Source organism: Camarhynchus parvulus, chromosome 6 (assembly GCF_901933205.1).
Source record: "Camarhynchus parvulus chromosome 6, STF_HiC, whole genome shotgun sequence".
In the NCBI taxonomy this organism is placed as follows: Eukaryota; Metazoa; Chordata; class Aves; order Passeriformes; family Thraupidae; genus Camarhynchus; species Camarhynchus parvulus.
Window position 1 is genome coordinate 1,149,704 of NC_044576.1, and position 24,235 is coordinate 1,173,938.

A 24,235-nucleotide genomic window follows, 5' to 3' on the forward strand; every position below is an offset into this window, starting at 1 on the left:
TCCCATAAGTTGCTCTGCCAGACAGGCAGCAAAAAGAGGCCCTGTACGGATGTGTTCACAAACTGTTTTGTCCTTTTCAGTCAGAAAATGAAGTTCAGATTTTCTGGCTGCTTCTCTTGCTCTGGGCACAGGTCAGTCCAGCCTCAAGCAGAGGCAGACTGAGAACAGGGACTGGTTTTAGGCCTGTCCCTTTCCACTGCAGAACCTGCTGACCTTTTGGGTGAAGCCCCTTTAGGTATTGCTAATTAACAAATACACTTCTACACATGACAGTGGTTATTATTGCTAAGAGCAGGAAAGAAAAATTAGACGACTAAGTGCAAAATAGAAGTATAAAATTTATTTAAAACCACCCACAAAGTTCTGTGTAATCAGGAATGATACAATTTGTAATAGTCTTTTTAAAAACTCATGACAAGATTTAAAATATATTTTCAATTACAGTATTCATTTAGCCTTATTCAGTTAGGACAATAAAAAAAAAAAGAAAGTTTACGTTCTAAACAGATGAGACACACAAGAAAAATAGAACAGAACAGACAATTTCCACAACGACAATTTTTACATGTATGTTTCAATACTAGTATCAACATTTCAATGCATCTTGCTACATAAACATGAAATCATGTACAACAACTGCTTGCACCAAAAAACATAGCTTAATTAGATCTTTCAAGTAACATGCAGTCACAACTCACAAGTCTTCAAGTACTGCTGGTAAGGGTTCCCTTGTCTGCAAAGAAGATTTTAAGGTTCAGTTTCTCAGCTAGCCTAACTCTGCTCAGCTCCACCAGCCTCAGGGAGCTGGGCTCAGTTACACTAGGAAAGAATCAGGCCCCAAATGTTTTTGTTTTTTTGAGAAAAGAAGTAATTTTTACACTTTCTCCTGTAAATACTGTGACATAATGAAGTGCTTTTTCTTTCTGATTTTTTTCTCCCTGTACATCACCTTTTGCTTAAAAATGTTAGTTTTATGTTCCAGATTTCAATACAGTACGCTGGTAACTGGGAAGAAAACCTCAAACTCAAATTATTGAAAAATAAATATCAAATGCATCCCAAGGAAAGAAAGAAAGATTGAAAAAAAGAAAGAGAGAAGGAAAAAAACCCATGACTTTTTTTTCTTTTGCTTTGGCATAATCTGTTATGTCCCCAAAGCAGGAAGGAGTTCATTAGCCACTGCATGTCAGTCCAGCATGTCCTTACAAATTCAGGTTCTTTCTTAACGACAGCAAATTCTGATCACTGTTTGTGACCTGGCGTGAAAACTGTCACATTATGAAGAGCTGTCTCTTCCAAACTGAGCAAATAATCATAGAATAATTCACTTTAAAAACAGAAATGTAGGAATGTTTGCATTGGTTAGAACTGCCTTTCTTTTAGCAGTACTGGGATATCCCATTTGTTCTTCTTGACTACAATTATTTTTTCATTTAGAGGACAAGAGTTTCATGAAGTTCAGCTGCTGCCTTTTGAGTTGCACGGATTGGACAGGCATTCACAAAGCTGGTACAAAATCTGTTCTCATTAGGCTCTGCAGCATCACTGCAGTGTAAAAATTTCAGAAGGAAAATATATTTCCAGTATATTTCCTTATCCTCAAACTTTTTTTGAAGGAGAAGTTGGCATTGCATCCCTGCAATGCAGGGGGGCTGTTGTTGACACAGAACTTGCACGGGCAGCAAGGGGAGCTCTGCAGGACTCAGGCATGCAGAGCAATGCCAGGGCTCTCCCTGGCAAGTAGCACCACAGGCAGGGAAGGCAGAAGGTGTTGGCTTTAACTCTGTGTCCCCAAACTCAGCAGGGTGTGACACCAGCACACAGCACTGCACACTCTGCTGGGGGTGAAGTCAGGACAGAAGGGAGTTCAGTAGATTGTCACAACCCCAGTTTATATCATCAAGTAAAAGGGATCCAAGTTATGATAAAGGGTAGCAAGTATTTTAAGAACTACCATAAAAATAGCATTTTGGATAATTTTGTGAGATTTCTGGGCTGGCCATTACCTAGAGGTACAAATCTTTTAGCACATTGTCATTGTAGACAGTGTTGGGCAAAGGACAGCCAATATAAGCAAATATTTAAAACCTGGTAAAACCCAAGCAGGTCTGTTCAACCTGTATTTCTAAACTAAGAACAATCTGGATGTTACTGGCCAGTATGTGCACAGTAAGGATACCATGGAATTAATTTCAGATGATTGTACAAATCAGTCATTTGATAACTGTTTTTATTTATACTACTGACCTTTTATCCTCTGATCAGTGTGAAGGATACCCCAAAGGATGTAAGCCAAAGTGAGATCCATTTAGGGCCCCTTTATCCTCCCAAAGCAATGCAAAGGACAGTAGTATAAATGAGAATCAGGGCCTCCATTCTTACTTTAAGACAACTCCCAAACCCTAGACCCTTTTTCCATTACAATATAATAAAAATACAGATATACATGTAAAATATTGATCAGGTCACAAAACTTTCCACGACAGCATTAAAAGGTTCTGTGACAACAACTGCACTACTGAACATCAAAACCAGCAGTTCCCTGGCCCCAGTGCACCAGCCCCTCTTGGAGCACAGCTCAGCTGCTCGAAGGGCTAACTCTGGAGTTGAAATGCCAAACCTGTCCTGCCCACAGCTGCAGTTTCTGAGCTACACCTGGGCTCTGTGACTTTGGGAGCAATGTCTGTGAGGTGTGCAGGGTGTTGACAAAAGCACCGTTGGTGTCACGCCAAACCTGTCACCTTCAGGTACTGAGCACCCCAGTCCTGCACTCATGCAGGGATGCTGCTGGAAGATTCTGGCATTGGAACAGAAGTGTGTGTGGAAAAATGCCATATATATGGCCCAGCAGAAGAAAGGAAAATCCATTGTCTGGAGGAATGAAGGATACAGCACCAAGAAGCATCTTGTATCTTTTAAAACTGAAGCTTAGCAGAACATGGTTGAGCACCATGAGCAATTGTTGGGATGGTCAACTGGGGAACTGGATTGGAAAAAATCCTAAAGTCTTAATTCTCAGAAAGACAAAGAAACAGCAGTGCTGCCACCTCAATACACTCCAATAAAAGGCAGTAACCACCTTAATTATTTTCTTCTCAAGTTCCTTCAATTCCATTTTTTGCCACAGAGGAAGAACATTTTTTCCAAGCAGTCCTGTGTTAGTTCAGGCATTTAATATACATAATACCTGGATATCTCACAAAGACTGAGCTAAGGTTTAAAGAAGATGTAAAGAAACACTCCTGCTCTTGCAATCATGCAGGGGCTGCAGCAGCTGTCTGGTGTCAGGAATGGAGCAGAGATGTTAAAAGTGACTCAAAAAAACAAGAGGACACAGAGATGCAACCCACATGAAGAAATCCTGTACTCTGAGAAGGATTGACTTTTCCTTCCCAGGGGATGATGGTTTTCTCACCTTGCAAAGTCTCTTTTGTTTGGCAACTTGCAGATACAAGAACAGATTGTAACAACTACATCAAAAAATCTGAAAATTAACTGGAAAACTGATTATTTGATTTTAGAAAAAGTAAGAAAACAGTGACTGTGACAGATTATGAATTGTCCCTCTCTACTGGACTTTAAAAAAATCCCAGCTGTAATGTTCTAGGCTCTGTATGAGAAAATGTGAAGTAAAAGCCGTGGAACTGTCACATACAGAATATAAGATCAAGGAATCAGACTGGTTTGTGTTGGAAGGGACCTTAAAGCTCATGTCCTTCCACCCCCCTTCCACTACCCCAGGTTACTTCAAGCCCTGTCCAACCTGGCCAGGGACACTTCCAGGGATGGGGCACATCCCCAGGCTCTCTGGGCAGCCTGTTCCAGGGGACTGGATATAAAATAAATGGATTTCAGGGGAGAGTCCAAGGAGAACAGCTCAATATGACACTGCTGAGGTGGAGGTGGCTGATTGCACTCCAAGCAGGACAGAGTGCAGGGGCTCACGGGCAGGCTGGCACCGTTAGTGCTGCTCATGCCCAGTGCTGAAGCAGATCTGTGAAGGGAGAAACTCTTGGGGCAGTTACAAGCACTGAAAGCATCCAGCAGCAGCAGGTGAGCAAGTGAGCCAGCACTAACTGAGCACAGCTGATGATTTGGAACGACCATGGAGAAAGGTGGCCAGAGAATCCAGTGTCACCTGCACAGAGTAAAAGTGGTACCCACTAATCCACACCAGCCATATTAAGTGTTTTTCAGAGACACAACACAACATCACATAGCACTAAGTCTTCATAATTTAGTCAAGTGTGTGACAGTATTAAAAAGTTCTGCCTGTTCTCTAAAAGAATCAAAAAGTCTTTAACAGAGAAGTAACAAACACAGCACATATTCAGCCACTCCTTAGGGGAAGTGATCCATGTGTAGCCTGGTGCCTGATCAGGTTCTACTGTTAGAAATCCTTGGCCTTTCAGGAAACCTCCAATGTAAAACTCCTTCCTTGATGTAATTATAATTTTGTACTAACACCCTAAAGCAGAATGTGGACAACTTGTGAAGACTGACTAAACATCAGGTAATCCCACAAGAGACTAAAACCATTTCCTGAATTGTTAAGACTAACTAGCCACATCCTCTAGACTTCTGACACTGGTCACTGTTTAGATTCAAGGAGAATGTTAAGTTTGTCACAGACTAAATAAAATAAACTACTGAATTGAAAGTCAGATGGACCAAAAGAAGTATTAGTATAAAGAAGTACCATGGCAACCACATGTACACAGAAGGCTGACTCAAAAACCGATTGTACCTTCACAGCTTTGCCTGTGATGTACCTGTGCTGTGCAGAGAATCACCAAGGCTGGAAAGGACCTTGGAGACCATGGAGTGGCAGCAGCAGCAGCAGCTCTCTGTCCTGGTGGGGCAGAGGGCAGCAGGCTGCCCATGACAGCAGCACTTGCTACCTTGTTTCTCTGTGTACATTGACAATGGGGGCCAACTCTCTCCCTCCTCTGGTGCTTTTTTAAACCACATTATGCAGGCAGAGACCAAAGGGGAGATTTCTGCCTGTGGAGGAACTGTGGAAAGGGGTGAGTTTGTACCTAATGCCCACAATGAACCGGCTCACTGGTCACAGCAGTGCTGTGACACAGACATTGCAGGGCAGTACCGTGGTGCCACAATCATCAGTGCAAAGACATTCCCTCCACACCTCCTCCTGCAAGTCACATCAACACCTGATAAAGCAGGAATTCCCAAAAGTGACTGCACTGCTCCTCATCTCTAATTGCTACTGAGGAGCAGCTCACCACAGCTCACAGAGTGGCAGACAGCTTTCACACAAGGAATCAAACCCAATTTCATGGAGCAGACATCACAAAGATCCCAACCTGAATTTCAGTGACCACAGTCAGCCAGAAGGAGTTTGTCCCACACTGCCTGAATGTGACTGGTGTTAACAAACACAAAGCATGGAAGTGGCCATGCAGTTGAGTTTTCTGTATCTGAGAGCACAGCCATTTCCTTCTGCTAGCCTAGAAACTACAGGATTTCTATGGAAATGAAACAACCAGATACATAAATGGATTACAAAGCTGGTGACTGCCTGATAAATGGAGTTAATTTCAACATTCAAGAAGCTACATGGGAAGTGAAAGAGCAAGATTGACCTCTGAGTTGGCACAAATGTTGGTCACCTGTTGCCCACATCCATCCAGTTAAACATGGACACTGCAGGAAAACCTCATGGATGAGCCCTTTGGAGTCAGCAGGGCTGCAGCAGTGTGAACAGGACCCAAATTTAATCCACCATATTCAGTTAATACTGCAATGAAATTCAAAAGGTCTTTTAAAAAACCCATACAGTTGTATGCTAGAAAGAATCTTGACTACTAGACAAGTTGTCACTTACCCATGCTTAACATAAAACGTTGCTCAAGATTAACTACAGTTATTTCTGTTCTACATCTAGAGGAGCACGGTCATAGGTAACACAAGGACTTTCACCAGCAGATAAGATTCTTAGAAAGTCCTTAAAAAATCTGAATACAACTGTTACAGGTTGGAAGCTGCAAGTATTTGTAAGTAGTTAAAAAGCTTCTTGGATCTTGTGACTAAAGCATTTATAGAAATATTTCTTTTTATTTCCTGCAATAACACCAGCACGTGAAAAATCAGTAAATTCGCTGTTTAATTGGACACAACTGCAGTGACTCCCCCAGGGAGTCAAACAAGCCCTGCTCCTCCCTCCCAGTGGAGGTGGGGTTGTGGTACTGGGCCCAGTGCACAAAGGGATGAGACACAATTCCTCTGGGAAGTCAGAGCTGTCCTGTGCTGGATCATGACAGTTTTTCCTGGCATACTGTAAGAACTGATCCAAAGACAAGCTCACCCCACTGCCAGCCCCCACCTGCATCCATGTGCAGGTTTTTCACCCAGAACATTGTGCCAGCTGATGGAAACCAAATAAAACATGCAGGTCTGACCAAGCCAGCTGCCTTCATTTTTGATCCAGCTCCTGGTCTGGCTATCCAAGAAGGACTTGGGTTAAAACCTAAGAGCAAATTACAAGTGGTTGTGTGGGTTGCAAAGGAAAGAACAGACCCACAGAGCTGAAGATTTTAAGAGACAAACACTGTTATAAAATGATAACCTTACTGAAAACAATGCAATTTGTGTACAAGACTGATAAATATCCTGAAGTGTTACCAGAAATAGCACAGAGTTGTAAAAGCAGTAAATAGCTGCATTTTCTATACTGCAGTACAGCAACAGAAAGGATCAGCTTCTCAAATCACAGCAGGAAGTGGAAGTGGCCAACCTGCCAGGCAGGAGATGTTGAAAAAGCAATTGAGGTGAAAGCCAAGGAAAGAGCACTGTGGGTGATCTGCTATTGTGTAGATGATATATTTCTCTCATGTAAGTAATATTAATGAAGTAGTAACTGTGAGTTTAGCACCTATCAGTTAATAGTATTAATTATGTTAAGATACACATTTCTTTGTTAGAATTGCCATTTCAAAGAAAGGTAGAGCTGGGCTACCTGTTTGAAGGGATCCTTTTAGATCCACCTTTCAGTGCCTCACTTAGAGGGAAGCTGCTGGTTTTTCAATTGAACATTTTTATCTGAAGTTTCCAGTATGTTAATGTGGGCATTTGTAGGAGAAGATTCAAGTAAAAATGATCCACTTTAATGGTATGAACATTTTAAAAGGTAGAGATGGCTCTGTAGCTTACCAACTTTGTGTAGAAAATTTGTCACACCAGAGTGCTGACTTACAGCATTACAGAAACTGAAGCTGTCAGGCCTATCAGTGAAACCAAGAAATGAATCTCTGCATGGTGGGACAAGTACATGGCTGAACAGCTATGGAATGTACAGCACCACTGACTGGATGGACAGCTGCAATTCCTGCTCATCTTCGGCTCACCAAAAATACACAAGTTTTAAAATGGAAATCTAAGGCACACAAAATACCATTATGATTTGATGTATACTGTATATTACATAGTCAATAAGCATAAAACTGCTGGTACAAAACAATGGCATAATATTGGTTCTGTTTCATCATTATTTACAATCCCTTCATATCCTCTATTTGAACTAATACTAAGCTTTGAACTAAAATTTGCAGCATACCCGGTTTTTACAGGTTTTACTTAAAATAGGTAAGATACAAAGAACTGGTTCAATTCCTCCATCCTCCGCCATTAACAGCTTTGTCAATTTGAACAGGAATCTGCAGAACTGAACCCAGGATCATGACATAGTGATTGCTACTCCAGCCCTGGCTCCAGAGGAGTCTCCTGGATCTGCACCGCACCAAAGGATTTGTAGCACCAAGGTCCTGACTGGCTCTGTGTGTTCCAAACACTGATGGACTTCTCGTACCGAACTGCAATGGAGTTCTTGCACTTCAGCTCTCAAGGAAAAAGCACCTTGTCTTTAAATAAAGCAGATCCAGATAGTTCATATTCCTCTAGACAGCACCACTACAGTATAATTTTATCAAGTATATGATTAGTATGTTCCCACACTGGCAGAGTGACCTCCTTGTGCCTGCAGGCTGAGGCAGAGGAGGGGACAGCTGTGGCTGCGGGCCTGATCCAGCACCAGGGAGCCTGCGGTCAGGGCTCCTCCTGCCTCCAGCCCGCTCGCATGGAAGAAGTTGCAGGATGAGGTCAGTCCTTAGCTAATGTTGTCATTTGGTAATTTGTTTAAATAAATAAGTTTAAACAAGAAATACATAGGAGAGGAGAATCAGAAAGAAGAGTGGGATGCTACAGTATTTAAAAGCAATGGAGTGTCTGTTTTTCCTCCAGTTTAGCAAATACTCATTTTGTGATATGTCACTTTCTCAACAGAAATGAAGAACGTAAATTTCAAGGAAGGATGCAACCTTTTCCATGTCAAATGTATAAATGGCTTCAAAAATTTACAAAACATTTTTGTAAAAAAACCAAAATCAGAAAGGTGAATATAACAGATAGGTTATTCTTAACAAAAACTTTGCTGCGAAATATTAGAAATTTGATCGTTTTCCAACACTTCCTTTGTATTTTTCCCAAATTGTTTTTTTCTATCAGAATAGAATAAGGCAACTCTAGGGGGTAACTTTTTATCCCAAAACAATCCTACCCCTGAGGCATTAGGAACATTTGGTTGCCATGTTAACTTAGAATGCTGCAAACAAATGAGACTGATGCACTTATTGCTCAAAGAAACCATAACAAATGCTGCCTTAAAAAACCAGGTAATATTCATAACTCCCAATAGCAACACACGGATTGACCAGACATCTCCTCTTTCACGTTTGTACACTCTCTTGAAAAAGAATAAAAAGGTTCTATAATTCATAACTGTTTGTTTATATGCAACATAAAATCTTCAGTGAAAAAGGGCAAGTTGAAAACAACCACATATGCTGTCAGCACACATCCTGCACCTGTAACACCATGGAACTCTGCACAGCAAGAACAAAATCATTTCTTCTGGAGAGTATGCACAAACCTTAGACAATATGATCCTTATACTATACTATTTCAAGTTAATTTTAAAAATAGAAAGTGCTTTTAAAATATATATTTACAGCTTAGAAACAACTTCCAGCCATCATTACCAATAACTTCATTCTACTGACGAATCTAAAGAACAAAATTAGTTGGTTTTCTAAAAGATTTGTCTGTAATTTGGACTATATAGCAATGGTTGGAAGTTGTTAAAGCAATGGCACCATGAAGTAATAATTCAGCTTATTTATTTTTAACTGTTTGATGTGGTTAAGCACCAAGAGCTGTGTAGAGCTATAACTGTATAACTTGATTTAACACCATAAAATGTGAACCTGTTAAAATAGCTATAAATGATTTTTGTAGTAAACAGACGATTTAAAGCACCAAAATATAAATTCCTACAGGTAATAAACTCAATGATTCAATCAAGGTTAATAACCTAACCAAAATCTTTCTTTAGAATGTATTAAAACTATACAACTTTTTTTTTTTTTTGCTTAAAATGTGCTTGAGCACCACCAAATGTTAAAGTCACAGTTTAAGAAGAAATCCCCCCCCTTTTTTTGTTTTTACCTCAGCCTTAAAATGGTTGAGATGAGCAAAGAGTAAACGACACGAGGCTTGTTCTGTATCAGCACCTGAAAGCACCAGCGTGTGACTGCACCGGGGCCCCACGGACACTACGCCCAGTGGTTGTAGGGCCCTGCCACTCGTGTCAGGGCGTACGAAGAGACTGTGATCACGTTATCCTTGGTCACTGTCAGTGCTCGGCGGGATGGAATTTGGTTGAACTCGTTGTCTTCATAAAAAATATCTCTGTTTTCACCTGGCTGCTTTGCTTTCCTGTTGCTGGAACTCAGGTCAGGGTTCTCCGTTCCCAATCGTTCCGCCTCTTTTTCTTTTTCTCGCGCCCTCTCGGCCATCTTTGCTTCCCACATGGCTAAACCATGTTTTGGCTCATTTAAGTTTTTGTGTTGGTAAAAAACTAAAGAGATTCTCGTGGGATGATTGCGGTTGGGTTTTTTAATTGGTGTGGTAGCGTGGAGCTCACGTCTCGCACATTCAATTAAGATAGAACCATGAGAAGGTGCCACAGCAACTCCACCAATGTCATCATCCAAAAAATTGTGCTCGCTGTCCGACCATAACTCCTCAGCCTTTCCTTCAGAATCAGCTGCCTGTCCCAGTGCACTGCTTTGCTTTACATCAGCACAGTCAAAGTCACAGCTCTGTCCCCCATGGGAGCTGCCCTTTTCCACTGGGCATCCATGGGAGCAGTCGGCCGCCGTTCCGAGGGCATCCTGTGCCAAAGAGCTTGGTGGGAGTGCTGAGTCACAGGAGCTGATCAGCTCTGAGGGGGCAGAGGTGTCCAGCTGAAGCTGACAATGCTGTTTGTCTGGCTGCTGTTCAAGTATAGTGGGCAGGGGCTCTTTGTGGGCTGGGGGGCCTGGAGCAGTGACCTCGGGAAGAACGGGTGGCACGCCGTTCACCTTCTCGTTCAGCACAATTCCAGTATAATCTTTGACTGACACATCAAAGCTCTTGCAGTTAACATAAGGTGGCACGTGAGGTTGCTTGGTACTGCATTCAAAATACCCGTAGGGAACTGAAAAATCTTGTTGAATATTAGTCACTGCACTTAGGCCAGACTTGTGTGTGAGAGATGGGTAAGGATGTAAACCATCCACCTTAAAGGGGGAGGAAGCCGTGTACTGCTTTAGTAAAGAGCAATTTTTAGTAGTGTTTGAAGTATGTTTCATGGCATAAAGGTGGTTGGAAGTCTCCATTTTTATTCCAGGTTTTAAAGCATCTGTTTTGTTCCCTAGAAAAAATGCACACCAAAGTTGTAAGCACTTCTCAATCAATAAAATACCTCTCTTATATTTGCATGCTTGCTTTCTAACATGAAAAATGCACATTGACTACAGGTTTTTCAAAATGATTATTTTTAGCTTTCTAGGAGTATCTCTATGACTGTACACATCTCTCTCTCTCTATATATATCACATATATACACATATATTTATCATATATATATGTACACACACACACATATATATATATAAAATAACCTTGCTCAATTGATGCCTTAACCTTTTCCAGTCAGGCTGCTGGTATATAAAATAGAAAGGTATTTCACTGAGAGATGAAGAAAACAAACAGAAAAAATTAAATAACCACTAATTCCCAATTCACACAGCCCAGGCCGACAGAAATGCTTCCCAGCAGCTGACTGCTGGCCTTCAGTTTTTACATAATTGATGAAATTCAGTCTGAAATTCAGCCCGTGAATCAGTTAAAATTCTGACCTGCCTTAACCCCACATTATGATCAAAGGAAAAAGCATGTTTATGGATCTTGTCCATCACAGCAAAAACAGTTACTGAATTACAATGACTCATGCATTCCAAAACTGACTCAGAAATTGCCTTTAAAAAAAAAGTATCTGGCAACATGCTCCAGGTAAACCCATCCTTATAAAATGGATTTTGAGTTGTGATTTGGCTGCCTTGCATCTTTCCATCTAATTGCCTCATTATTTCAGGTCTCTGTGCAGGCATCCTTGCTCAGTTTCTGTCAGCCCTGAACCAGTTTGCAGCCACGGCTGCCTCTGCTGGGCTGGACTGGGAACAGGCTCCTCTCAGGGCTGCCTCTCATCATGGGCAGGTGCAGAGCCCATGGAATAAAGAATGACACTCACTCTGCTGGGCTTTGCACCATGCCCTGCCATGGCTGTACGTGTTCTGCTGGCAGCTGGCACCCCACAGAGCTCTTGCTTACTCTCATAGAGGACTGACAGTGTTTCTTTATTCCCTTAATACACAGAATAGTTAATTGTTTTACACAGTGTAGAAGCATAATTCTTCCTTCTACTCTGTCTGCTAGTAATTTATAAATCAGTGATTAATTAAAAACATTCCTCCCATAGGAATGCAGAAAAGTCAAAGTGAGATAATGACAGGCACAATAGTTAGTATGCAGAAACCAAAAGCTGTATGGGGACATGAGGAGGCCACATCAACTCTTTAAAAACCTTTCTATGAAATAAACCATAAAGTGTTTAATGACTTTAACAGCCCCCACCCCAGGGCAAGGCCTCTGCCCTAAAGATTTTAAACACAGCATTTGAGAATGGCGTTCTCCATCACCTCAGGAGAGAGACTGTTCTGTGAAAATAACTTTTAACAACCCTCAGCACTCAATAATGAAAGTGTAGCAAATGGATTTTATTTGTTTTTTAAATGTTATCCCCCCAAAATGCAGATACTCTTTGAAACACATTTACCTGTTATTCCTCCTTAAAAATGCGACATAGGTCTGTGTTCCAGATTGCAAGGCAAGATGTTTTCTATTACCATCTGTATGGTAGTTGTCTTTTGTCCAGTGGGCAGTTTTACTTATCCCTGCCTGAGTGATCACAATCACTCCTCCCTCTGGGGGGACACTGCTGATAACAGCTATTGAATGTCACTGCATGGCTGATAAGAACTACAGCATCCCATTGGGAGATGTGAGCCCAGAGGGAGGAGCCAAGCATTCCTACCCGGATATAATCTGGAGATTCTGGAACACCAGCACGGCTTCTCCACGGGATTTCCCAGAGGAACAGCAGCTGCCTCTTCCCCTGGATCTTCAGAGGAAGAGACTGCACCTTTCTCCAGGATCCCTGCTCCAGCAGAACCAGCCCTGACACTGCAGGAGGGCTGAGCCACAATTCCAATGGGACTGCTGCCAGCACCCTGACCCACAGGGTGTCAGGTTGGGTTCTGACTCTCTCAGTGTTGTTTTAGTTCACTCCATTGTTTATTTTATCCTTTTAATTTCTTCCCTATTAAAGAACTGTTATTTCCTGCTCCCATATTTTTTGTTGCCTGAGAGCCCCTTAATTTAAAATCTACAGCAATTGGGGGGGTGTGTCATTTTCTCCATTTCAGGGGAGGCTCCTGCCTTCCTTAGCAGGCACCTGGTTTTCCAAACCAAGACAGTCTGGATGTCTCTTATGAAATGAAATTCAAAATTACAACAGATGGGCTAGTTTTCCTCTCTTCTTCCTAACAGGCTGTGCTTTTAATTGTATTTATTTTTCACCAGCTAATCAGAGAGTTTAAGTCCATGGCTTCTTCTACCTCTTTCTTCTTTTCTGCTTCTCAGGACTGCCAGTCCCATCCAGCAGCCCTTCCCCTGGAGGGCTGACCCAGGATGTGACACCAGGCACAGCCCAGCCTGGCACGGCACAGCCCTGCACAGCCCATGGGCACAGGAGCCACCACGGCCTCCTGGCACCTCCCTGGCTGCTGGCAGCCTGCACTGCCCTGCTCCTGCACAGCCCTGCTAGGGACAATCTGCACTGCCACTGGATAAAAGCTGGGGTTTTTACACAGCTCTTGCTGGGCAGCAGTGTTCATGCCATTGACAGGGAAGGGTCACAGCTCAGGTTCTGAGAAAGGCATTGTCTGCCACAGCAAGTGGAGAACACAGCTCTTGCACTTCAAAGTGACATAAATTCAAATTGCTTATTTAGGTCAACACTCCAACAACATTCTTTCAAGATGGTCAAACTGCCGTTATTTATTAGAATAAGGGAATTTGAAAATGCTTCATAGGTGTTCACAGACTACCAACAAACTATTTTTGGGTCATCGCCTGGGTTTTTTTCTGCCCCGTGAGAAAACACTGGCTACAGTGACTTGTTCATTAAACCCTAAAATGCAGAATATACAAGTAGTTTATTTTAAAGGGGATTTTCCCTCCCATCAGATGTGTAGGAGAACATGGAATCAGAACAGACTGGTAGAATTTCCTAAGTATCACTCACCTAAACAATGCAAAGCGTTGCCAAGATTTTCTGGGGCTTCAGTTTTCAGTTTTACTGGTGTTGAATATTTTTTATCTATTAATGGCTGCTTTTCACTCGGGGTCCTCCTTGTATCTGGCTTCTTTTTCTTGGTAGCTCTGAGAGGCTCAGCCAACATCCTCACTTCCCTGGGGAATGCTGTGAGCACCTGGATGGCTCCGGCTTTGATCTTGGCCTCCAGGCCCTCCTCGGTGCCAAACTCATCGGTCTGGGAGATCTTGTACAGAGGCAGCACGTGCAGCTGCTCATCGCTCGGGATCACCCCCACTCTCCTGTTGTCCTCCTTGGTTAAGGTACACACCTGCCAGGAGCACAAGGGTCACAAATCATCCACAGCACAAAGCACCGGTTACACAAAGGCTCAGGCACCCATCCTAGGCTTCACTGCTGACTCCTGCTCTGTGGCCTCAGCACCACGGGGCTTTCAAATGCAAACATCTGACAAATAATGTGACAAATTATTTGTCAGACAAATATCATGATCTGTGATGACACAGAAAACTGTTATACTTTAAGATCAAGGCACAGGTCTTGGACAAGAAAGTGAAATTTCGTCTCAGCTTACAGTATGCCAACCTTGGTAAATAATCTCAGCTGTAAATATACGGCAAAGTTCCGAAGCATTCTGATTTTTTTTAAATACATAAATACATCATTGATGTTCAGATTCATTTTTAAGGATTACAAAATATGAAAAATTATTTTTGCATTAAACAAGAAATGTCTACTGGAATTTATTCTATGATTTGGAATTAGTTTTGGTTTTTGTTGTGGCTGGTAAATGAAAAAACCCAAACCAGCACAAACAGTCACTCATACTGCTCTGTAAGTTTTGCAAATCTCAGCTCTAACTCCCTCCCTCTCTCAACACTTTCTTAAATCAATGGCCCACTGTAATTAACTCACAGGACCCAGGAAATGTTCTCTTAGGCCACTGCCCTACCTCCTGTTATTCTGCCCTGCGAGATCCTGGAGCCCAGAGCAGAGTGCTGATTACATCCAGTTTGATGAGCTCACATCAGAAATGTAATAAATATTCCAACCTATTGCAACAGTTTTCTTGTTGTCATTATAAATCTGAGCATTTCCAGCAGTCCTTGAGTTCCAGCTGTTACCAACACCAACCCATCCCCTTGAAAGCAGCACTGACACTGGCACTCTGATCCCTGGCATCATTCCCAAGGGATGGCAACAGTGCCTGAGCATTTGTACAAACATTCACCTTCTGCAGCTCGGGCACCTCCATGCCCAAGGCACTGCTACATGGCTAGAAAGCCATACATGGATACCATGGCTTAGGGAAGCTGCTGTTCCACAGGAGTCACTAACTACACACAGAAAGGAACAGGAGCACCAGCCAAGGATGAGATGATGCCCCCTAGATGGAAGCTTAGCATTCCATCATTCTGCAGGCTGTATCTGACACCTATCATAAACAGTCAATCCAATTTCCCAGAATCTTGTCACCATTCCTAACATTCCAGGGGAGAAGAATTTTATTATTTAGGGGATTAAAAAAACCCAATCATTTTTTATTTCATAGCACAGCTTTTGCATAAAGGCATCACACAATTATTTCTAGAAAAATAAAAGTACAGAACCACAAACTAAAAAATCCTGAACCAAAAACGTGGTGGCTTGGGCTTTATCAATAGCTCTATGCAAAGCTTGGCAGTTGCAGAGCAGCAAGAGAAGGAAGTCTGAGGGGCAGAGAGAAGGAAGAGCTTTTCAGGAGGCAGTTGCAAGGATGCAGAGGGGCTCCAAGGCAGTTAGCAGCTGCTTTGTAGCACTCACTGAGGTACTCACCTCCTCTGGGCAGCCTCTGCACGAGGAGGCAGATTTAGAGAAAACAGAAGTTGTTCAGTGAGCAGGGACTGGAACCTTGCTGCCTGTGGGCTTTGCCAGCCACGCTCCCACAGCCCCAGGCCCAGCAGGGCTCCTGCTCCCACCCTGCCTGGGCACCTCCTCCCTGCATGCAGCCCCCCCAGCTCACTCCCAGGGACACTGCACAGCTCACAGCAACAGCTTCCAGATCCCCAGAGACAATTCCATTTCTGCCAAGCTCAGTGACACCTGCCTGAAACTGGCCAGCAGATGCCACTTTATTCAGGAAGGGTGAGAGGGTTGGACATACAGAGAGCATGATTATATAGGAGTGATGTTTTCAGAAAGCCCAGTGCACTCTCCCCTTCTAAATTATTAACAAAAGCAGTAATAAAGTCAGCATGGAGGGGCCTGGCTCCCTCTTGTTTTCATCAGAAAATGGGCAGTGATCTTTTAGAATACCATGTCCAGCCTGTGTCTGGCCCATGCACTAGTCTGAAAGAAGTCTTGAAGATTTAATCCACAATATTTATTATTTTGAATACTGAGACCCTTATCCAATTTACAATGATAAATTTCCATGCAAAAGCCAACACCCTGTGGAACAAGAAAGATGAAGAACTGTTCTGAGGAACTGAACAAGATGAGGGCTGTACTATATTGACAAAACTGTGGTGCAAGTACTGTCAACTCCAGCACACCCTGTATATGAAATACTGACTTCAAATACATAGTAAGAAATTAATGTATAACCAAAATCGTACCCAGATCAGAAGTCCAGTCCACTACAGCCTAAATACCATAACACCAATTTTAATACATATACACTTCCACAGTTAGTGCCCCTTTAATATATTTTAACATAAAAGTGAGGGTGCTAGGGCAAACAGATAACTGAAAATAATGACATGAGAAAACCAGCCATAAATTAAGGCAGTACAGATTAGCTAAAAACTTACAGCTAAAGGTGGTAAATCATCAAATGAGAAATATCTGCTTAAAAAAATATTCCAATATTCAAATCTGTGCAAAATATTCCATTAAGGAACTTAGGAGCCATTGCTGAGAAGTGAAAAGCAGAATTTTCCATTGGTACTGACACTGCTGCAAACTGACCAAAATGAAACACAAACATGAGAAAGCCATCAAGTCTGTTAAAGGCCATTTACAGCATGAAGCTCCATATCCTGCTACTTTGCTTTTTCCAGAACAGGCAGCTAAATCATCCAGGATGCTCAAAGGCCAAAGAAGTCTTGGCCAAAAGGTTTGTTTAGCTTTCCAATGTGCTTGGTGATCAAACTCATTACCTATTCTGGGTTTAGTGATGTCATGGTAAAAGTTGCATGTTTATGAAACTTGATTACTATTCATTACTGTTCCCTTCATTTAAAGTTAAAATGCACCAGGAACTCGGTGCAATCCCCTCCAGGCATCCATCTGTAGCCACGCAGCTTCCAATGTGTTATTCTGGCTCTCTTTGATGTGCCTGTGTCCTCTTGAACCTCACATGTAGCAATGATGGAGCCTTTTCCACTGTGTTGTAATAACAGATGTTTCACATTCAGGTTTCAGCAGAGCAGTCAAACAGCCTTTCCACACCTGGGAGATGGAATCAGGTTTCCTGCACACCCCTGCCTGAGCAGCTGGAGACACAGTGGGTGCCCCTGGGGACTCAGGGACTGCTGCAGCCCTGCCCACCATTATGCACAAAACATCTTTGCTGTTCCTTTGCAGCCAGGACAAACCACGTTGTTCTCTTGGCCTGGTCTACCCTGAACAAGTGTATGTAGGTCAAAACCAGAGAAGGGAACCCCAAACATCTCTTCTTTTTGCCCACTTGATGCCCCCAGGCTGTGCCATCAGACAGGTGACACAGGTGCAGCACAGAACTGCTCCCTGGGAGCTCACAGGTCAGCAGAGTGAACCTCTCATGCTTCTCCATCTGCCCAATATAAAAACCTAACAGAAATTCTTCATTTACAGGCCCAGGGATGCCTCTTTCCTCCTGTCTGTGACAAGCTGAAGCACCAGTTGAAGCACCTGGAACTGCTGCAGCCCCCAAAGTGAGCAGGGGGTGCAGAAAGTGGTGTAACCATGCACAGCCACCCTGTCAGCCACTGCAAAGGCCTGGAGCCCCGTGCCAGTGCTGTGATGGGCTCTGCCTGTTAAAATACAGCAAGGTTTGGCAAAACCAGAGGGTTTGGGGGTCTTATCTGAACCCCAAAGAGTTTGTTGACAGACTGGTGACTGTCAGTACTTAGCTCTGCTGCCAGTAATAAATGACATATTGTAGGTGTCCTCAAAGCAGAGATTTATCTTCCTCCCCTTCTTCCCAATGTCTGTGTGGCAGCAGGGATCAGACAGAACTGCAGCTGGTCTCTGTCCTTCCTCACCCCAGCACCAAGGGCCCCCTGCCCCAAGGATGAGCAACACCCACACACCAGCTGCAGAACCAGCAACAGCCTTTGTGTCCCAGTCACTTTTAAACCCCAAAAAGAGCACTGCCAGTGCCTTAAATGGACTCCCAGACCTATGAAGAACATGACCCTTCACAGCTAATCTGATAAAGAAACAGAAGTACTTACATTGCACAGGCTCCATCAATAACTATAAAGCTTTTATCTGTGTTGCCCATTTAGTTTCATATCCATAAGGAGCATGCACCCTACACTGCAGCTGTAACATACATCAGTGGCCCTTAGGAGAACGTTAAGAAATGACAGAAGAGCCTAAGTAAAAATGAAAGGTATATTTATGGCCTTAAAGGTTCTTTAAAAACTCAGTTTGTAGGCATAAATTATTTTTGCTTTTGTCAGACAAACACATTAGTTTACCTCTGTAGAATTGTCACACAGAATTCTACACCAGAGCAAGCAGGGAGTGTTTGATTTTAGCTTTCTATCAGAAGCAGTGTCAATTCAGAGCTTGACTCTGCTAGCCAGGAACAATGTTTAGCAACTCAAATCTTCAGTGGTAACTACCATGTAATGGCAATCCCCAATTTGTGTAAGTTAAGGTCTACTATTCTCTCTTGTATCTCCAGAGGACATTTCCCAGACACTGCCACTGCTAACACAAACTTTACAGGATGATTAATTTTCAGAGTCACATACAAATAGTGCAGCTGATCAAACACATACTGAGAAAAATGCAAGAATGTTTTAAAATATATTAAGTGTACAGTAAACTTATTCCTTATTATTAACCTCATTTAAATCCTTTGCTGAACTTATGACTGTGCCTGGTTTAAACAATTTGAATAGACTCTGGTTTTCTTTTTCTTTGGGTGGCCCATGCAGAATTCCTGTAGTACTTGCAGTGAAAGTGATTTACCAATGATGAAGGGAGAAAATGAAAAGGTGTCACAATAACAGAGCCAGCAGCATTTGCAATTATCAACTTACAAGGCATTTACTTTAACCTTTTTAGCACAGAAGAACTTTAAATTTTATAAATAAAGATTTTGTGTTCCTGTAAGGGGAAAGAAAAGAAATCTTAACAACACTAACGAGCGCCAAGATGACAAGTACACCCTGTAGGGACTTTAAAATGTAAGATGTGACAAGTAGTTTAAAAAAAAAGTGAAATATAGTAAAGTCATGGATGCTGGAGGTTTCTAGTACAGGGCAAATTGTTCTCATTCTGTTCATGACCACATGGTGAGAAAGCAATCTCTGGCAGAACTGTCACCTCAGAATTGTATTTGCACTCAGTACATTTTACAGACAAAATACATCAACAGTTATGTAAATATCCCCTCCATGATGATCAGTGATTTCTAAGAAATCATCACGTATTTTAAGCTTTGTAGGCAGTCACACAGCACCTTCTGGAACCAGACAGGAATGCAGGAGGTGCTGGTATCACGTGCACTGATTTCTTTTTGTGCCCTTACCACCACATTTCCTATGGTATTACCAGACTTGGTTATAAGCCCAAACTAACAACCCTAATTTGGATTGTCCTGAAAATCTGGACTGAAGCAAGCCCAGCCTGTCCTGCCACCCTGTTTGCAAAAACCAACGTTTTTTGTTTGAGGCTTCCAATTCACGTGAGTGTAACTGTGCACAGAGAGAACAGCAAACACTGCCACAGCCACAGCTCCTCACTGGGGAGGCTGCACAGAGACCACGAGGAAATCCCAACTCCACCTTCATAATGTCCCAATTCAAGCTGGTAAACTCAAATATTGATAGTTACAACTGGTTTCTATTTACAAATAGCCCCTTGCTGCAAGGATACTAACATAAAGAGAAATCCTATCGAAATAAAGAGAACACAGGTGTGCAGTATTTCTTTGTGAGTGAGCTACCCATGAAAACCAGATTGCAAGGCAGAGTTTTCAGCAGTTCTAATCAGTTAGTCATGTTCTGCAAAACTGACAGAATTTGGCAGAACTGGGTAGAAAGTGACAGTGATGAGCATACAGTGACCTTGCACAAGTTGTTCCACGCTTCTGAGACTTGGAACCACTTGCAAACACACCACATCCAATCCATGAAGTATCAGCACCAGCAAGGATCATGTGAAGCTGAAATGACAGCAGGTGCTTACAGATAAATGCAGTTCTAGAACTATTCCCCAATACATTCCACAAAATAGGTTTAATTGTCCCTCCACCTGCTTCTGGCCATAACTTACGACTTTTTTGGGATCCATTATGGCAAAATGAGTAGCACACTCAGCTGCCATTTTGTCTCTAATTTAAGAGGTAATGAAGCACTTAAATTACTCTTTTCAGAACATCTAAACTAAATTTCATCAAAAAGCATCTAATGTAGTTTGTCTGACAAGGAGGTCTCATTTTCAAGTTTAGAATCTTTAAGGGCATCAAATTCCTATGCTCCAGAAGCAATTTTGCAATGCATACTTCCAACACTAAGCAAAAATAACAGTCTATTGAGGACTGGCATTCCTGGTGGATTCCCAGAGTTGCTTCCATACTTTTAAGGAATGGACATTTGCTCCCCTTACAAACACAAAATTAACATTAAAACAATTGTACCAGCCATTTCATTGCTGTCACATAGAAATGCTCAGTGTTAACTACAGGTGTAAATGCAACACTTTATTGAATCACAGCAACACAATAATTCAGTTTGCATTTCCAAAAACAAAAATAAATTCTAGAGTAAGCAGAGATTTTAGATATATTTTTTCCAGATATACATCCTTTGATAGAAAAGTTATTCTTGTTACCTGCGCTGCTGTCCAAGAAGTCACCCTCACTATTCAGAGCACTGTGATGCTCCAACTGCTCAAAGAATACTGTCAGTTTTATCTTTTCTGCTTTGAGCCTTTCTTCAACACTGTGGTCTTAATTTCTAGAAGATCACTTAACTGAGTAATTCCCAACCAATCTTCTCACTGGTAATCCATCAATATAATACAGCCACACCAATCTGTGGGTTTTCCTTTCATACTGAGATTTAAAGACTGTAATGGTCACCTGGCTCCACCACAACCCATACTGTTTCCTTCCTGGCCTGTAAGTACACTAACATGGAACCTGGTAAGTGCCCAGTGCAAGAAAGAGTGAATTTGGTGAGCCTGGGGGAGGTAAGTTACTAATTCATCAGTTTGCTTTAGCTCTTCCTCTACTGAGGTCTGTACAGGTCCTTGGTTAGACAATCATTTGCCTTTAACATCAGCCCTTTCCCAGGAACAACTGATCTTCTCTCTGGCCAGGCCTCTCCAAAGGACCAGGAGTCTTTAGAGAATGAAGGTATTTTGTAGGAAGTATCACTCCCACTCCCCTTTTGATCTGTTATGCAATAAAATGAACTCATGTCCTCTGTAGACAGTAACAAATGAGTCTTTACAGAATGAAGGTATTTTGTAGGAAGGATCACTCCCACCCCCCTTTTGATCTGCTATGCAATAAAATGAACTCATGTCCTCTGTAGACAGTAACAAATCTATACAAATAAGATGGGCATCGATCAATGGCAAGCTGCAGTTAATTGTGAAACAGCTGCAATGAAATGAGCCCACAAGCAGCAGCAGCATCTGGAGGCTGCTGTGCCCCCAGTGAGAGCACAGCGAGGAGGGCAGGGTACATACCACAGTGCTGCCGTTGTGCATGTTGTGCGTGTCCTTGTGGGCGTGGGCACAGAAGTCGATGCAGGCCGTGACACCCGAGAAGGGCCGGCCGTCCTTGCAGCCCAGCCGGCAGTCGGGGCCCATGTGCTCGTTTTCCACCTGGAGGGAGAGAGAACAAACTGCAGACACTGAGCACTGAGAGTGCTGGGTGTGCAACCCCACCGGCCACCCACAGCTCCGGGACACAATCAGGGCAGCCAGGCAGACTCAGGGGTTCATGTTTTCCTGTGAAACATGCAACGTCTGTGGCTGGACGCCAATGAGATAATCGGGTCAGCCACAATCAAATGTCTTGGATAGTAAAAACATTTTATTTACAGCATTATCTCTAAGCATTTTTCACAGATAAAAATATGGCACTACTTAAGCACCATGAGTAGCTAAACCAGCTCAAGTAGAGAGGGGCAGTGTATGGAAACCTGCCAAAAGCACCAGGATTCCAAATGCACAGCCACCAGGAACATGCTCTGGGGCTGCTCCTTGGATTGAAACTGTTTATCAGAGCTGGATCTCACACACCCACCTGGTTCTGGAAAGCTTCTGGAGCAAGCTTCTTATAAACTGGAGCCACATCAGTAGCCAACGTTTGCAAATTGTTTTCAAGAAGTTCCTCCTGCAGGGAAAGGCAACATTTGGTGCTGCAGCTTGCTTTAAAAGAATCTCAGCCAGTTTAGACATGCCCAACAGGTCAGCTTCTAGCTCATATTTTATTAAACTGACTTCTGTTCTGCTGCCCTTTGTCACCAAGCATAAATGCCTAAACTAAACCATCAAAGCTGTTAAACAGAAATCAGCCAAATAACAATAGAGGATACCTGCTAGATCAAAGCAACCCAGCACACAGGAACTGATTTCTGCATCATTTTCCACATGCAGCCGAGTGAGGTATGTTGCACAAAAAACACAGAAGTAACATCCAGAGGAGAAAAATCATACCCCAAGCTGCATGGGGATGGAAGCCCAGGTCTTCTGTTGGTGTTTTGCTTATGGGGCCTTAGCCTGTGCTGACACACTGTGTGAGAAACTCCTAATAGCATTTATCTTCAGCTCTGAGGTCTTATATTGCAGCAGAACTTTTAACAGGAACATATTTTGTTCTTTGGAGGGGCAAAAATCAGGACTTAATGGAAATAACTACTAGATTCAGAAATAACATTCCCTTTATATGGCTAATCCATATAAACACAGAATTAGCTAGGTGGGCTTCTACAGCAGTATCATATTTAGGCTCTTATTTGTAGAAACAATCCCTAAATTCTTATCCTAACTTTTTGCTTTTCCAGGAAAATCACCAACCAAGTGGGAAAGCAAAGGGCAGTGACAAACTCCCTAATTTCTTTTCCTCCAAGGACCAAGCTTTGAGAGACAACTGCAGCTTCAGTTTCTCACAGTGCATAGTGGCAAAATGAAGCAAGCTGTAATTTTTTGTTTAAAAAAACCCGCTGATCACCACACACTGTAAACACCAACATAAACACCAGGAGACTTTGCTTTTTCAATGGGATGTTACATTACAAGATGATGCTGTATTTTTAACTTGTACTAAACCCAGTTTTATCAGCTGTAAATGGCTACCACAAGGTTTTCTGAACCACACTGAAGCTAATGTGGTTAGTTAACGTGGTTAATTATCCATCCTACCAGGAGGATATCTACCCTAGGAACCATTCTTTCCTCAATATATTACACCCTTAACCTCCTCTCATTCAGCATCAGAAACCTACAGGGAAAATGCATGCACAGAATGCCCCATGCACAGCATTATACAGGGGAGAACCTGAGCACACAGGCAAAGGACAGAGAAGGAACAGGATCCCTAAAATGAAAGGATGCCCAATAAATACATTTTCCTATTAAGTGTAAGTTTATAAAACAAATTCCCTCTTGAGACAAGCAGAGCTGGGTTTGGCTGTAGAGCCTCAGGAAGGTGTTCAGTGAGGAGGACAGAAGAGCAGAGTGCTGTGCTGAGGCAGAAGCCCCCCCTCAGCCCTAATGAAGTTTGTGAGCGCCCTATTGAGTTTTGTGAGTGCCCACACTGCCCAGGGGAGACTGAGGGCTTGCACCCATGTGCATGAGAAACACCTCATAAACCCTTTTAGGACAACAAGTCAGGAGCTAGGAGCAATATTTACCTGCAGTGACTCAAGTGGCATCTATCAAGAAGAAGGGGTGTCTCACACTGTGTGTACACAGGAAGATTTCTGCAGTGCAACCCAAACAGAGACCCTGGCACTGAGTGCCCAACAGTGCCCAAAACATGCCAGCTGTGCTAGCAAAGATGTGGCACTTTTACCTAGGAGATCCATAGGGAACTGGGGTTACACACACCTACAGTCACAACAAAAGGCACTTTGGAGTCACCCTGAGAAGTCTCAGTTCATCAGCAGTAGTTACCAGCTTACAACACCTTTATTCCTTCTTCAGGAAAATATTTTCAATGTAAAGTAACTAATGTGGTTAGATTTTTTTTAAGAGGTTTGTTACTTCACATAATCCATCATTATT

General features: G+C 42.6%; 1 protein-coding gene across 1 annotated transcript in view; it reads right to left on the reverse strand.

The window, feature by feature from the left end:
- Positions 1-324: 324 nt before the first annotated feature.
- TET1 (tet methylcytosine dioxygenase 1) overlaps positions 325-24,235 on the reverse strand; it is a 75,190-nt gene continuing 51,279 nt past the window's right edge. Inside the window, exons 9-12 of the mRNA XM_030950646.1 lie at positions 22,254-22,343; positions 21,692-21,829; positions 13,766-14,105; positions 325-10,771 (exon numbers count right to left, since the gene is read on the reverse strand). Coding sequence (XP_030806506.1) covers positions 9,630-10,771; positions 13,766-14,105; positions 21,692-21,829; positions 22,254-22,343 — 1,710 coding nt within the window. The 3' untranslated portion in view covers positions 325-9,629. The remainder of the gene's footprint in view (positions 10,772-13,765; positions 14,106-21,691; positions 21,830-22,253; positions 22,344-24,235) is intronic.